Source organism: Vicia villosa, linkage group LG4 (genome assembly GCF_029867415.1).
Source record: "Vicia villosa cultivar HV-30 ecotype Madison, WI linkage group LG4, Vvil1.0, whole genome shotgun sequence".
Taxonomy (NCBI): domain Eukaryota; kingdom Viridiplantae; phylum Streptophyta; class Magnoliopsida; order Fabales; family Fabaceae; genus Vicia; species Vicia villosa.
In genome coordinates this window covers 679,665-695,373 of record NC_081183.1, presented here as the reverse complement: position 1 = coordinate 695,373, position 15,709 = coordinate 679,665, and the positions used below count along the sequence as shown (strand labels likewise).

The 15,709-nt window shown below is 32.0% G+C and overlaps 2 protein-coding genes across 2 annotated transcripts; both read left to right on the top strand.

The window, feature by feature from the left end:
• The first annotated feature begins 391 nt into the window (after positions 1–391).
• On the top strand, positions 392–3,483 carry LOC131598681 (probable pectinesterase 53). The gene is made up of 5 exons (XM_058871269.1): positions 392–823; positions 920–1,109; positions 1,335–1,541; positions 1,627–1,862; positions 3,173–3,483. Exons 1-5 carry the CDS (start codon positions 468–470, stop codon positions 3,318–3,320), a joined length of 1,137 nt encoding a protein of 378 aa, XP_058727252.1. The 5' UTR covers positions 392–467; the 3' UTR covers positions 3,321–3,483.
• A 2,635-nt stretch (positions 3,484–6,118) lies between these two features.
• Positions 6,119–9,528, top strand: LOC131598680 (probable N-acetylglucosaminyl-phosphatidylinositol de-N-acetylase). The gene is made up of 11 exons (XM_058871268.1): positions 6,119–6,272; positions 6,778–6,914; positions 7,017–7,077; positions 7,346–7,416; positions 7,924–7,988; positions 8,176–8,220; positions 8,325–8,405; positions 8,506–8,573; positions 8,696–8,744; positions 8,860–9,020; positions 9,119–9,528. Exons 2-11 carry the CDS (start codon positions 6,806–6,808, stop codon positions 9,183–9,185), a joined length of 777 nt encoding a protein of 258 aa, XP_058727251.1. The 5' UTR covers positions 6,119–6,272; positions 6,778–6,805; the 3' UTR covers positions 9,186–9,528.
• The last annotated feature ends 6,181 nt before the right edge of the window (positions 9,529–15,709 follow it).

Genomic DNA, 15,709 nt, shown 5'->3' with positions numbered 1-15,709 from the left:
TTGAGAAATAGAATGAAAACATGAAGTGAAAATATAATTTTCTTAAAAAGATAAGGTGTAATTAATGTAATATTAATTGTAATAAAAATAATGACTTACAAATTGTTGCACATCATACATAATTTATCCATATTTTTGTCAAGGAAACCAAACCTTACCAACAAATAATGGTAAATTATGTAATTTTTTCATACAATTATCTAATATATTTTCAATTTTTAATGCTAAAGTAACATTCATCTCAACTAAATACTACTACAAGTCAATTTTGTCTCTACACACATAAAATGTTCAAAGTGTCTTGTCATGTGGTCTAGATTGTCTCTTGATTATGTATGTGACTCCAACAACCCGTGACATCTCAAGCTTCTGTCATTGCTCCACTTTTCCACTTTAAATAACTATAACCTCTAACACCACTTCAACTTCCAAAAAAACAACATATTTTCACATTCTTCTCTCAAAGAATGTCAAAAAAGATCATATTATCATTTCTTCTTCTTTTTGTGCAAAATCTAAGCACAATACAATGTCATACAAAGGGAATTCGACCAATACATTCAACAAGAAACGGTTTTACAACCAACAATACAACAAGAACAGACTTGTCAGAACAACAGTTCATGAAATGGGTGAGTTTTGTTGGTGCTCTCAAACACACAGTTTTCAAGACTGCAAAAAATAAGCTCTTTGCTTCTTACACTTTGCACGTTGATAAGAATCCATCTTTTGGAGATTTCACTACAATTCAAGATGCCATTGATTCTCTTCCTTCTATCAATCTTGTTAGAGTTGTCATCAAAGTTCATGCAGGAGTTTACACGTGAGTACTACTACTTTATCTCATTTAGCTACTCTGTAGTCGCAGACGTAGGCACAGTTTACTGAACTAACTCCGTGATTGAATTTTTTTGTGTAGGGAGAAAGTAAACATCCCTCCATTGAAATCTTTCATAAGCATAGAAGGAGATGGAGCAGATGCAACAATTGTTCAATGGGGTGACACTGCTCAAACACCAGGTCCTAGAGGGATTCCAATGGGAACACATGGCTCAGCAACTTTTGCTGTTAATTCACCTTATTTCATTGCCAAGAACATCACATTCCAAGTATGTTAACAAAACCACACTTTCTATTTTTGTGACAAATACTTTGAGACGGAATAAATAAATACGAAATTGTCACTAAGTATTAGACTAATGCCGTCAGCACATCAGTGGCAGTTGAATCAAGATCTGCAATTAAGTCTAGACCGTACGATCTTATTCAACGACCACTGATATGCTGACGGTAGAGAATTCAAATTAGTGACCTTATTTTGTGTGTGAATGTAGAATACATTTCCTGTTCCTGCACCTGGAGCAATTGGAAAACAAGCAGTAGCATTTAGAATTTCAGCAGACACAGCATCTTTCTTAGGATGCAAATTTTTAGGAGCACAAGATACACTTTATGATCATCTTGGTAGACATTACTATAAAGATTGTTATATTGAAGGTTCTGTCGATTTCATCTTCGGCAACGCTCTCTCCCTCTTCGAGGTTAGTTAGAAACATTTCTCTATCTACCAATATACACGAGTTTAACAGTACTGTCAGTTAATCGTAACCGTCTGATGATCGTTAGGGATGTCACGTGCACGCGATAGCGAGAAATACGGGAGCGCTAACGGCACAAGGAAGGAGTAGTATGTTACAAGACACAGGTTTCTCATTTGTGAACTGTAAGGTCACGGGTTCAGGGGCACTATACCTTGGAAGAGCTTGGGGTCCTTTTTCACGAGTTGTGTTTGCTTATACAAATATGGACAATATCATCATTCCTAAAGGATGGTATAATTGGGGTGATCCTAACCGTGAAATGTATGTATCTTTATCTTTTTATTTATCAATCAATCAATGTCACACATTAACATAGTATATAGTATATGAACACACATACATGGTAACATGCATGCATTTGAATTGATTGTGATGTTTTCTATGTTCTTAATAGTCCCATAAGGAGCTTATTGTAAAAAAAGACATAATCCTATTTTTAGAGGAAGGATCGTTGGTAATTTAGACATAAGAAAGATACTAGAGGAATTTTCGGCAATCTGGGCGAAAATTTTATACCATTGGTTATTCATCTGTTTTAATTTTCACACCCTATTTTTACTAATTTTACCCCTAATTTTACCCTTGATTTTGTCTAAAAATCAACTATTAAGTTGGGGGGAGTACAAAGAAAATAAGGGTTGAGCCCGGACGCGTGCCCGGGCTCGCTGGGCCTTGGAACCGCCCCTGGGAACATTTGACTTTCTAGAATTGAGGCACGGGTTCGAACTTGCAAATGTCTTCATTTTTCTGCTTTGATATGTGAGTTTCGCCCTTAGATTTTAGAGAGGTAGACATATAAGAAACCTTATTTTTTTTGGTCGAGCGCTTAGCCTTGATTTTTTAGAAAAGTATTTTGTCCACCTTAAAACAGTTGTCCTCGGTCAAGGGCACGATGTGAACTTCGAGTTCTTACATATGACACCAATATTTCAGTCGACCTCAAATCTGCAATACTGCGACTATGACGTATTGTCTATTTGTCCTTTAAAAAAGACATTTCATTAGATTAAAATGTATGAGTATTTGTCCTTTAAAATGTATCGTTTTAACCTCAATTTTTAAGTAATGTAAGATTATTTTGTCCATTCCGAAACACTTAGATTTCTAACCAACAATACATATTTATTAATTTATTGAGTACAACCATTTAGTTACATGAAAAGTGCATTTGAATTTATTTGAACATGTGAAAGTTTTAAGAAGTGGTTGTAGAGAAGTTAAAAAAAAAGTGTTGGAAAATTAATTTTTAGTAACTAATTTTTAATACTTCTTTTATAATATATGTTTGTGGAAAATGTTATCCAACAAAAGATAGCACTTGTATGGTGCAAATCTACGTGTTATGTTATGTACCCTCCAATATTTTTTATATTTTAAAATTAATAAAAAATTATAAGAGCTAGCTCAATGCTAGTACCACTTTTGAGGGAAAATGATAAGAAAATACTAAATACAGAGAATATTCTGGCCATGAAAAATATATTAATATTGGCATGCTAGTGAATAGGTTTATAATATATGAGTTGTCATGTTTTTTAATATTTAATTATGTGCACTGAAACCATTATCAGGACTGTGTTCTATGGACAATACAAATGCACAGGACCTGGAGCAAGTTTTGCAGGGAGAGTATCATGGTCAAGAGAACTCACTGATGAAGAAGCTAAACCTTTTCTTTCACTTACCTTTATTGATGGGACTGAATGGATCAATTTTTAGTTAATCTTACACATTAATTATATGCTAATTTTTTAAAATAAAAATTTTATCTGATAGTATCTTTATGATAATTACAATTGGGCCTTACAGCTAGCTATACTCTTGTCCTTTCTCTTATGCTAAAGAAACCCTTTTAAAAAAATCATATGCTATATTTGTTTAGTGATTTGTAGGGTTTTTTAAAGTTGTTCTTCCATTCTTAGTAGTGAAAAGTCCATGAATTTTGAAATTGTCTTTTCAACATTTTGGAAGTACGTACGTATATATATATATATATATATATATATATATATATATGTATATATATATATATATATGTATATATATATATATATGTATATATATATATATATATATATGTATATATATATATATGTATATATATATATATATGTATGTATGTATGTATGTATGTATGTATGTACTCTTAATGGACACTAAAACACGTTGGAAGTGAGACATTTAAATTTTCATAAAAATTGATCCGAAAGTGCATCTTCGGACTAACCCCTACATTGATTGTGTTTATTTTACAATTCAGTCAATAATTTAGAACTATGATTCCGGATTTTTCATGCAAAAAATGGAATAAAATACTACCTTGCATGTATTTCACAACTCAGTGAATAATTCAAAAGTGCAGAAAATTGAATAAGACACCACCTTGCATGTATTCTTCACTCATGATCATACCACCGTTCTTCTTCAAACCATGCCAAAATTTTATTCCATACCCAATCAAGTTTTCTACTTCAAAACAATATTCTTTTGTTTTATCACATATTATTGTTGAATTATGAGAAATGCATGTTTTCATACATTTTAGTGTATATTTTAGTTTTCTAATTTTTTATTTTTTTTTTTTTGTATTATGGAGGGCAAAAGCCCCAGAAAGAAAGAAAAAACTACATAGCAATATATCTAGCTATAAAGATATTACTATTGTCTTTCTCAAGAGGAAACAAAAGCTAGCTAGGAATAGGAGAATGATTCAAGAAGCCTTTGTCAATTCTTTACCATGCTTTTCTAATAAGTTGGTACACTCATTAATAGTCTCACTTTTCGGTAGGGGTGGGAATAGGCTGGGCCGAGCTAGGCTTTGCCAAGCCTGAGTCTGACCTGCTAAAAAATTCAAAGCCTAAGTCTGGCCTATAGCCTATCGTAGGCTTATTTTTTGGGCCTGAGTCTGACCTATTTGAAGGCCTGATTGGCCTATTAGCCTACTTAAAGGCCTATTTCATTTGAACATTTGTAAATAAGTCATTCAACTCAACTTTATACAGACTAACAAATTAAAATATTTGTGATAGCTTTCCTAGTTAATGTCTGAGTGATAGAAGTTTTCTATAAATATATTAGAATAATTTTTAAATTACTAAGGCAATGCACACACTCGCCTAAAATTGTTTTAAACCTCTCTAAAATTTTCAAAAACACCTTAAAACCTTTAAAGGAACTATCAAGGTGCTTATGGATTGAACAAGGATGTGTCTGGTCATTTAGGAAGTTTGTATACATTGCCTAATTGATTAGGAACATTAACTAATCGATTAGAGCAATGCATATAGTTTTTTAATCGATTAAGAATATTCCTATTCAGATAAAAAGCTTGGTCGTTGTAGGATTTCCTTTTTGGGAATTAAGGTTGTCATATTTTGAATCTCATAATCAATTAACCATATGGCTTAAAGCATTTATCTCATTTAAAGGTTCATTGATTTTTTTCCTTTTTGAGTCAATTTTTTCCTATAAATAAAGAGCTTCTCCCCACTTTCAAAACACATAATAAGACAAATTTTTATATACTTTATCACAATATATTCTATCATTTCTTATTTCTTTCTTTTCCACTAGATTGCCTTATTGCTTTGGGAGTAAAAAAATATCACTAAGGCTTTTTATTCTAGTGTTAGGGTTATTCTTATGATTTATGCAAGATGACTTTATCTTTTGTGTAATATTTTTTGTGAAATATCTCTTGTGATAAGTCGTTGATTGGTGCGTGATCTAAACTTATAATAGCTCTTGTTTGGTTTGTGAGATTAATCGTCAAAAATCTCAGTTTTCTTCGCGAGCTTAGCCAAGTCTATGGAGAATCACAGCTCCAAGTCGATATGAATCTTTCCCAAGCGACCTTAGGGTTTTTGGCCCTAAACGACCTTAGGTGTAGCCTGGATGATTTTTCTCTCGTTCAAAGGCTTCTTCATTTTCAAAATATGAGTCAACAAATCAGACATGTCACTTTTTTGAATGTAAGACCCTACCCCGCCTCTCTTTTCCATCGCCTTCTCCAACAACCCTTACTTCCAGGACACTAAAAAGACATCCTATCTACATAAAAACATTGAAAGTTACTGAGAGAATAAATAAGGAGTACCTAAATGTTATATAAATAAAGTGAACTTACGTAAATAAGTGTCGATCACTAGCTTATTCCCCTCACACTCCATCAACTTCGTAACGTTTCAAGAGTAAGTTTAAAGATTTACTCCAAATCTTAGCCCTGCATTTTCTTTTAAAATATTGATTTTAATTGATCATTTATATTCTTTAGTGAACAAAATATTTCTATAAATAATTATACAAATAAAATCAACATCTTGTTTTTAAGAAAATAATTTTAAGTCCGTGAAACAAGCGAAATGAATCTAATGAGATCAATCTAACGAATTGAACTGAATTGTTCGTAAACATATAAAGAGTCGAGTTTAGTTGAACCAATTCATAAAAAGTTTAGCCGAGCTAAGGCGAATTCGACTCGACTTAACTCATTTCATGAATTTTAAATAAAAAATTAATAAATATATTTCAGTTTTTAATGTAGTTATTAAATAAAATTTGATAAGATCCATTAATTACTACTCTACCCCTCTTCCTCCTTGGTTCTACCACCTCTCTCAATCTCCAAACCACATCGAACCAGTGATTCAACCCACCATTTTGTATTTCCAGGTTCATCCATTCTTAATCAATTTTCTCTCTTTTCTCTATTTCATTCATTATTGCATGCTGTAACTTTACAAATCTTCATCCTCTTAGTTAGGGTTTCTCATGTATAATTAGGAATTAATTTCATCTTTTTTAGGATACACATTTGAATTTGATTTTTTGATTTAAGATACGAACTTTTCCTGATTTGTTATATGAATTGTTTTGGGATTTAGATTTCAATTTGAGGATTTATGAAATCATGTTTCCCTAAATTTGTTATGACATGCTTGATGCTTCATTGTTTCAACAATTGCTCAAAATTAAGTGGTTTAGCTTCTACATTGCATGTGATTCCTGTGATTGAGTGTATGGAATGATAAATTTCGGTTTTGTATGTGTTTCGCTTCGCAATTAGACAGTTTACAATTGCAGATGCAGAGGTTTTTCCCTTGATGATAGTGTTTACTATGCAGATTTTGAGATAGACATGCATTGTTTGAACCATTTGTTATATACTTCTTATCAGATTCTCCAATGTTTCAATTTCAATCTCCATGGCATTGATTCTCGTAATCGCTTGTATCATTTTTGTTTGGATAACTTCTCTATTCAAAATTTTCCTTCTCGCTCGCATCCGTTCCACCAAACATTTTACGTTGAATGGTACGCTTTCTTTTTCTCTTTTTTTTGGGTTCCATTTTATTTCACTCTAAAAATTTGTTGTTTGTTTGTTTATATTATTTTTGTTTCCTCGCTTGTGTTCAGGTAGAGCTTTTCGGAAGAGAAATGTCTTACTGGTTATTGCTCACCCTGATGATGAATCCATGTATGTTTAAATATGCCAATCTTTTTATTTTTTAGTTTGTTAATGATATTGATTGACTCGTCAATCTCTTAATATAACCTTAAATTCAAGGTTTATGATAAACTTATTTATGGTTTGATCTAGTTTTAGTGCTATTCTGTCAAATTAGTTCTAGGTAAGGTTCCTTTATTCTCTGTATGTGAATGAATCTAACTGTTTTGAAGTTTATATTTTCAAATGTCTGCATTGTGGTTTCACATTGTTTTGAAACTTTATTCCATTTTGGCAGGTTCTTTGCTCCAACTATAAATTTTCTGACTTCAAGAGGGCACAATGTTCAAATACTCTGCTTATCTAATGGTGATTAGCTTTAAATAATTTATTTGTGTTATTATTTATAACATTTAGTTATGGTATATCTATGTGTGTGTGTGTGTGTTTATGTTGATTCTTTTGTGCTTTCGGCAATTTTAGTTATGCTCATTTTTAACCAATTTTAAAATTATTGTATTTCTTCGTTCTACCCGTATTGCAGTTCAATTTTCTTCCGAGCTGAATTTTTATGAATTAAGCAAGTTCAAATTTTAAGTAGAACATAAGTTTTAACTGTTTTCAATGTGTACAAGTATTATCAAGTAGCATGCGCCGTGGCAGATTGTGGTAGCAGATTTTTTTCGCTAGCCGTTATGGCCAATTTGTGAAGGATGGCGGCACTGTGGCGTTATATACGGCTTAAAATGGAAGATATTTTGCATGCAATTATAATTTCTTGTTCTTTTTATTTGCTTTTCTGCCATAGGCTTTGAGAATCATTAAATGTTTATGCTTCAATCCTTTATATAGCGTATTTGTTATTATATTCTGTAGGTGATGCTGATGGCAAAGGGAATATCAGAAAACAAGAACTTTATCAGGCTTGTGTATCCCTCAAGGTGATTTGCAAAGAGTCTTGAAATAGATGTGGATTGAATGAAACATTGATAAGAGCTTCCTGTTACGTATTAAAAACTGCCCGCTCACTCTAACTTTTTATCCTTAGATCATTTATTCGTCATAGCTATCCTTAGAACTAATCTTGGAAAACATGGGAAGCCTTTGATAAACTTTTTATCCTTACAGGTTCCAATGCAACAAGTGAAGATTATCAACCATCCAGATTTGCAGGTTTTGATCTAATAGGTCTATTGGAGTTGTAAAACTTAATGTTACTATAAAAAAAATCTGTTAGTTCCTTATATTGTCATTGTTTATTCTCTTGTTATACTTAGGATGGTTTTGGTAAAGTTTGGAACCATAGCTTATTGGCAAAGATTATTGACGAAGAAATAACCAGTCACTGCATTGATATGGTAAGACCCTGCCTCTACAAACGTAGTTTGAGTCAAGAAGCTTTCGTTTGTGCTATCACAATCATCTTTTGGCAGACTCTCATTATTACTCTTACCGCAGATTATTACTTTTGACAAATACGGTGTCTCGGGACATTGTAATCATCGTGACGTGCATTATGGAGTATGGTAATCACATCATTTAGCTATTTAGATTAAATCCAGTTGATCATTCACGTCATTTTTTTTCTCATTCTTATGCTGCTACCATACCACTAACCTGAACAAACTCCATGTTGTAATGTAAGCAGCAAGGTACTATATGATACGTCAAGAGGAGATATCGAAGTTTGGGAGCTTGTATGTTTTTGCTTTCTTAATTCTATTCTATTCTTCTATGATCCAATTGTGCTTTGTTAGAATATTCTCAAATTGATTTACTTACTTTGGGTCTTTGGGTGTTTTCATTACTCAGGTCAGCACCAACATACTGCGCAAATATAGCGGTCCGAATGATATATGGTTATCTATGTTTTGGGCCATGCTGCCCTCAAATGGAACAGTGCAGTGCTTGGTAAACGAGCATTCGCGTAGAAGTTTTACAGCTATGGCGCAACACAAAAGCCAATGGGTTTGGTATGCAACGCTTTACATAATTTTTATTGTGAATCTATCAGCATTGCATGACAAAACATATGGTTTTTCTCAATTAACAATCAATTTCGTTTTTGCAGGTTTCGCAAGCTTTTTGTAATCTTGTCCAGTTATACTTATATGAACACTCTTAGAAAGATCAAGTGAAGTTGCAATGCCGATGCCGAAAAAGTCGTTTTGCTTGTGAGATTAACTCTCACTTGTTGCCATTCAATTTTGATCTACATTATTGGATATCAAACTTCTATTGTTCAAGTTCTTGACACTTTCTCTCAACATGATTGAATGTGATCTGCTAATTTTCTTCAAAATTATTCAAGATGTATATGTTCATCAAAGGTGCTCTAACTTGCTTAGTTTGTTCTGAGTCAAAATGAGTGACATAGTTGACCAATTCACACTTTATACCATAGAGAAACAAAACCATTTTTATATGGATAATTTATCTGTAAAAACCACATGTCAATAATATAATTAGTTAAGATATTTTATCAATTCATTTATCTTTTTTCAATGTAACATTCTATATTATAAACAATAATTTTTAAACATCTAGTTAATTGAATACACTATTTTTCAATGTAACATTCTGTTTAAGTACAAATGAAAGTGACATGCCAATTTAAAAAGTTGTAAGTTGCATTGTCATGAATCATATTTAAGAAACAAAACATATAGTGACATAGACATTATATTAGTTAATTTAATTACATGAACATAAAGACATAAGAGTGAAAAAGACATCAAACCACTTAATTAGGATCCATGAACATAAAGTAAACATATATTGATGAATAATTGTGAAATAATTCTCCACTTGATGTCATTATATGCCATCTAAGTAAGATAATTTGTTTTGAAGTGGAAAACATAATCACAATTTTGGTACCTTCTTCATATATAGAGATTCTTGATAACAAATTAAAGGTTGATATTATGCTCCTTTAGGAGAAAGCCACGTAGTAATGAAGCCAAAACTAAATAGAAAGCAACATATATCGGTTTTGAGATGATTACAATGAAGAAAAGTAGCTTACATTTTTCATTTCATTCTATTCTCTTTGATATTGATTAGAGGATCCAATAAATTATTCCTTAATTAAAATATCTTTTAGATTTATTTGAAAGACCAAGATTTAATAACCATTTACAACTGCTAAATTATATTAATTACATGGGAATGGGAATGAATAAAGGCTATGTGTCCTTTTTATCCCTTGGTTATATTCCATAGTTCATTTTAATCATTTTCTTTTAAAAACATCAATTTGATCCTTTATCAATTCATTACGTATCACATTTATTCTTTCGGTTAGATCTGTCAGTTAAAGTCAATTAAATTGTCAAATGGCGCTAATATGAAGGAATATAATTTGATGTGAACATTAAGTGAAGTTAAATATATTCTCAATGTATTTCGTTCGCATTTCTTAACCTTAGCAGACAAACGTTTGAAGAAGGTGACTGCGAAGTTTTGAAGGCGAAAGTATAATCGAAGGTTGAAACGAGTGAAGGAGACGGCAATTGAAGGCGAAATCGAAGGTACAGACGCCATTGAAGAACCTTTTCATACAGTTAGTATCAGTTTATTTCATTCATATTTTAGAGTTTTAAATGTTATATGATGTTCTTGTAGAAATGAACTTTTGCGATTTCAGAGTTTTCAATGTTATATTGTGCTCACGCATCAATGAAATGTTAGGGTTTTTTTGTGTTAGGATGTTAGGGTTTTCAATGTAATGTGATGTCATGAAATAATGAAATGTTTTCTAGTTTTACAATTTTAGGGAAAGTCAATGTTATCTTGTGTTCATGCATCAATGTTATGTATTTCTGGTGTTTAGATTTTAGGGTTTCCCCCCTTTTCTAATTTTAAATTTTCTGGACTTAGATAGAAATGGATGAATACTTGAGTTTAAAAATTCATCATGGTGGTGAATTTATGGATAGTGAACAAACAATGTATGAAGGAGGAAAATGTGATGAATTACAAATTCATGTTGATAAGTGGAGTTACTTTGAGTTGGTAGGTATACTAAAGGAATTAGGTTATAATGAGGTAGATACAATTTATTATAAAGACCTCACTTTTGGGATGAATGTTATGAATGATGACAAATGTGCGTTAGACATTGCTGATCTTTGTATATACAACATTCCATGTCCCAACCGCAATATTGTAAGGGTCCTCTTCCCGGAGAAGAAGATTAAAATGATGAGGGCATAGTAAATCTTGAGGAAGAAAATTTGATTTCAAAAATTTATGATGAAGTAGTTACGGGTAGTGTGTAGGATGATTAAGGTGGTGATGTTAATGTTGGTGAGGGCTGAATAATGATGAGGTGTAGGGTTTGAATAATCATGAGGTGATGTTAATGTTGGTGAGAGGCTGAATGATGTTAGTGAGGTACACTATGTGATAGAGATTGATCAAACTAATACATGTGTGTTGAATGGTAATGTAAGCTCTGATGACAATGAGGATGAGAGTTATAATTATGATAGTGCTTTGGAATTGCTTTCGGTGATTCTGATGAGAGCGAATATAATGATGAAGAAAAAATTGGCAATCTAATTGACTATGGGGTAAATCAAGAGGTAAATAGCAAAAATAAGAAATAGAAGTGGGAAAAACACAATATAGAATCAAAAAGGAGTGAAAATGAGAGTGAAGAGTTGGAAAAGTACATGTGAAAGTGATGGGAGCAATGGAACAATCAAGAAGAAGTATCAAATGTTCAAGTTACAAGAAGATATGTCAAATTACAAATGGGAGTTAGGAACATTTTTTAGTACTAAAAGCGAGTTTAAGGAAGCAATAACAACATATGTTTTCCAATCTGGTAGGAACCTCAAGTTTAAGAAAAATCACAAACAAAAGACTAGGGTTAGACGTAAAGAGGGTGTGAGTGGGAAGCATATTGTGCTAAGTTGCCTATGGAGGAAACTTGGCAACTTAGCAAAGTAATTGATAACCACACTTATAGTAGAGAATACAATTTCAAGATGATGAGTACAAAATGGTTGAGTAAGGGGATTCAAAATTTCCTAAAAACTATCATAAGACGAAGATTAAGGATATAAAGGAAAAAGTTCAAAGGAAATGAAATGTAGGGGATAATAAGACAAATACAATTCGGTCTAGATTTGCAACTAGGGACATGGATGATGGTTCATTTCAAGGGGATTACACAAGAACTTATGACTATTGTCATGAAATCCTAAGAACAAATATTGGAGCAACGATCAAATTAAATGTCCAACATGTGCAAGAAGGGATTGATGATAAAAGGCCTTATTTCAAAAGATTATACATATGTTATGTTGCATGTAAGAAGAGTTTCAAGTTGTGTAGGCGTGGCATTGGTCTTGATGGATGCTTTTGGAAGCAATTGGTAGAGATCCTAATAATCAGATGCTGCTAATAGCTTTTGATGTTGTGGAGGGGGGAACAAAAGATAGTTTGTCATGGTTTTTGAAGCTTTTGATTGATGATTTAGGAGTTAGGAATAAGTGTCTTTCCTACACATTTATTTATGATCAACAAAAGGTATGTTGTATTTATGTTAAACTTTCATGTTTGTTCTTTATGTTATTTCTAATTTATTAATGTGACTATTTATGTATGTTGTATTCTAGGGTTTATTATCTGCAATGGATGAGCTATTATCTAATGTCAAACAAATATTTTGTGTGATAAATTTATATAACAACTTTAGGAAGAATTTTTGTGGAAAGTTATTGAAAGAAATCATATGGAAGGCTTCCAAATCAACTTATCAACAAGCGTGAGAAAAAGAATTTAGAGGAATGAGAGATGCCAATGAAGAGGATTTTAAGCACAAGATGAAGACACCATGTAGATTTTGGAGTAAATCATTTTTCAAGACACGTTCAAAATGTGACTCCGTTCTTAATGATATGTATCAGGCATTTAATAGTACCATTGTTGAATCAAAGGCTAATCCATTGGTGACTATGGTGGAAAAATCAAAACTTACCTTATGAAAAAGTGGGCACATGATAGGATGAGATTCTCGTACTTAAGTGATAAAGACTTTTTACCCAACATTATGAAGAAACTGGAGAGAACCATCACATACACCAACTTATGGATTGTAAGATAAATGTCATTTTTCATTACTAAAAGTCATTATTCATTAGTAAATTTCCATATTGATTTTGAAAAATGTTGTAGGGTGTTAGCTGAACACATTTTTAAGGTCAAACATATTGAAAATCAAGCAGAAATTTTTTTGTCAACTTGAAGGAATGTCTATGGTCTTGCAGAAAATGGAAAACCACAGTTCTTCCATGCGTTCACGCAATATCATCCATGAACAGTGAGAACCTAAGAGTAACTGACTACATCCCAAAGTATTACAAGAAATCAAGGTATCAGGCAATCTATAATCATGTGATATATCCTGAGAGTCACTCTAATTTGTGGGTCAAGACAGAATATTCAGATCTCCAACCACATAAATAAATAAAAATGTTAGGAAGACCAAAGGCGACACAAATCATAAAGTGAGAAAAATTGAAATGATTCTTAGATGCAATAGATGCAAGAAGACATGTCAGAATAAGTCTATTTGTAAGATGACACCATATCCATATCCAATTCAAGACAGTCAAGCTAGGACTAGCAAGAACCTACTTAATTAGCTCAACAAAATCAATAACCCAGTCAATTTACACACACAACTCAAGCAAGTCAAGTTTGTCAGTAATCTCAACCAAGTCAAGGAAGGCCAAAGAACTTGAGTGTTAGCAAGAAATCATCTTCTGGTATTACATAATGTTCAAGAATGCAATTGGCTCAACCCTGAGGATGACTACTCCAATAAAGATAATCGCTCCAAATAAAAAGAACGTTTAGTTTAGTTATGTATTGTCTGTTTTGAGATGTTTTATGTTGTATTATGAACAATATTTAGTTATGTACTACTTGTTTTGACATGTTTTATGTTGGAAGATTATGTTGTTGTTTTGTATGCCTATTTGAACAAGGTATTTTGGTATAAGGTCTTTAAGATTTCACATTGTAGTATGAACAATGTTTTATGAATGTTGAATGTTGAACAAGGTATATTTAAATTTTAAGAATAATATATATTCTATGGTAACAAATTAAAGTTCTGGTATAATGTATGCATATTGATAAACATCTCAAAAAATTTACATTCAAGTTACTAAGTAAAATTGGTACATAATTCAGTGAAATTAAAGTGGTACATAATTCCATTGATACATTCATCTAAAACTCGTACAAAATTCCAATGGTACATTATTCCACTAATGCATTCAACTAAAATTGGTACATAATTCAACTAAATTAACTCAATTAACTCTTGTAATTTAACTTTTCTGGTCATTCAATTTGGTACAAACAATAAAATTGATACAGCCAAATTAAAACATTTTGACTATTAATACAATGAAAACAAGAAAAAACATAATCTTCCCAAAAACTAGTCCACTTCATCGTGTTCTTCATAGCCATTTCTATTTCCAACTACTCTTGCTTTTGTTCAATATTTGTGAGTCTTAGTTTTCCAACCTCCATTTTTGCTTCCTCGTATTCTTTTGTTAACTTTTCCAACTTACATTTTTGCTTCATCATGAATTGATCCTTCTCATCTCCAACTTCTTCCTATAACCTGTCAAAGAAGCCACACCCAACCTGATTAGAACCCTAGGTAGATTAAGAAATCAAAAAAAAATGTCATAAGAAGAAGATTTACCAAAAAAAAATCCACGAAAAAAATTTACCATTAAAGCTTACCTCAAAACATGGACAACCCCACAATTTCTTTTCATATTTACTAATTGTTGTTGTCCTGTGAATAACAGCAATGTCTCCATAATGACAACAAGGTTTTCATCGCATATTCAAACTTGTGTAAACCTACGAATCAAAACTTCCAAAACTCTTTGTTTTCCCTAAGGATGAACAACGCCCGTACCCCATACTTATGGAACTCATGTTTTCGATTTAGGGTTCATTTTAGGCAATTGCGATGGAAAACGATGAATGAGACCTAAGAGACGGGAGTTAATCTCTCTGATCTTACCTGCTTTATTGAGCCACCTGGATATGTTAAGAAAACGATGAATGGGATCTACGATGGATGCGACTGTTTCGAGATCGGCCGATGATATTATCAAGATGTTACAAAATCCACCTAGATATTGAAGTGTGATGTTTGATCTATTTTAAAATCCCTTATGTATTTTTGATTTTAGAATATCAATGGTATTTTCATTTTGTCAAGTTGTTGTTTTTCCATTCTATTTTTCTGCTTCTACCTCGCAAGTTTCCAAAGTTATACCTCTGAAGGTGTTACGTATATACATTTTCGAAATAATTTATGTTTCAACTTAAATTTAGTGCGTCCAGAGATACATCTCTGAAACCTAGGGACATTAAAGTATTTTCGCGCAGTGCGCTAGAAGGTTATGGGTGTGCATTAAGAAATTCCCTATTTTTATATTCAAAGTCTCAAACTTTTGAGAAATTTTATTTAAGAAGTTGAATGAAGACTCCATAATTTAATGGTGAAAAAATATAAGATCATGTGCTATAGACCACATTTCTATTATTGTGTTGGTATTTATCTTACTCTCATGAATATTTTTTATAAATATCTATTAGTCATGTGTCCAAT

Bases quoted from the DNA above. Each gene is read 5' to 3' on its own strand.
- LOC131598680 (XM_058871268.1), top strand. From the start codon at position 6,806: ATGGCATTGATTCTCGTAATCGCTTGTATCATTTTTGTTTGGATAACT. The intron at 7,989-8,175 runs GTGATTTGCAAA...TTATCCTTACAG, and splicing joins AGGCTTGTGTATCCCTCAAG to GTTCCAATGCAACAAGTGAA. The intron at 8,406-8,505 runs GTAAGACCCTGC...CTCTTACCGCAG, and splicing joins CCAGTCACTGCATTGATATG to ATTATTACTTTTGACAAATA.
- LOC131598681 (XM_058871269.1), top strand. From the start codon at position 468: ATGTCAAAAAAGATCATATTATCATTTCTTCTTCTTTTTGTGCAAAAT. The intron at 824-919 runs GTGAGTACTACT...TTTTTTGTGTAG, and splicing joins GTTCATGCAGGAGTTTACAC to GGAGAAAGTAAACATCCCTC. The intron at 1,863-3,172 runs GTATGTATCTTT...AACCATTATCAG, and splicing joins GGTGATCCTAACCGTGAAAT to GACTGTGTTCTATGGACAAT.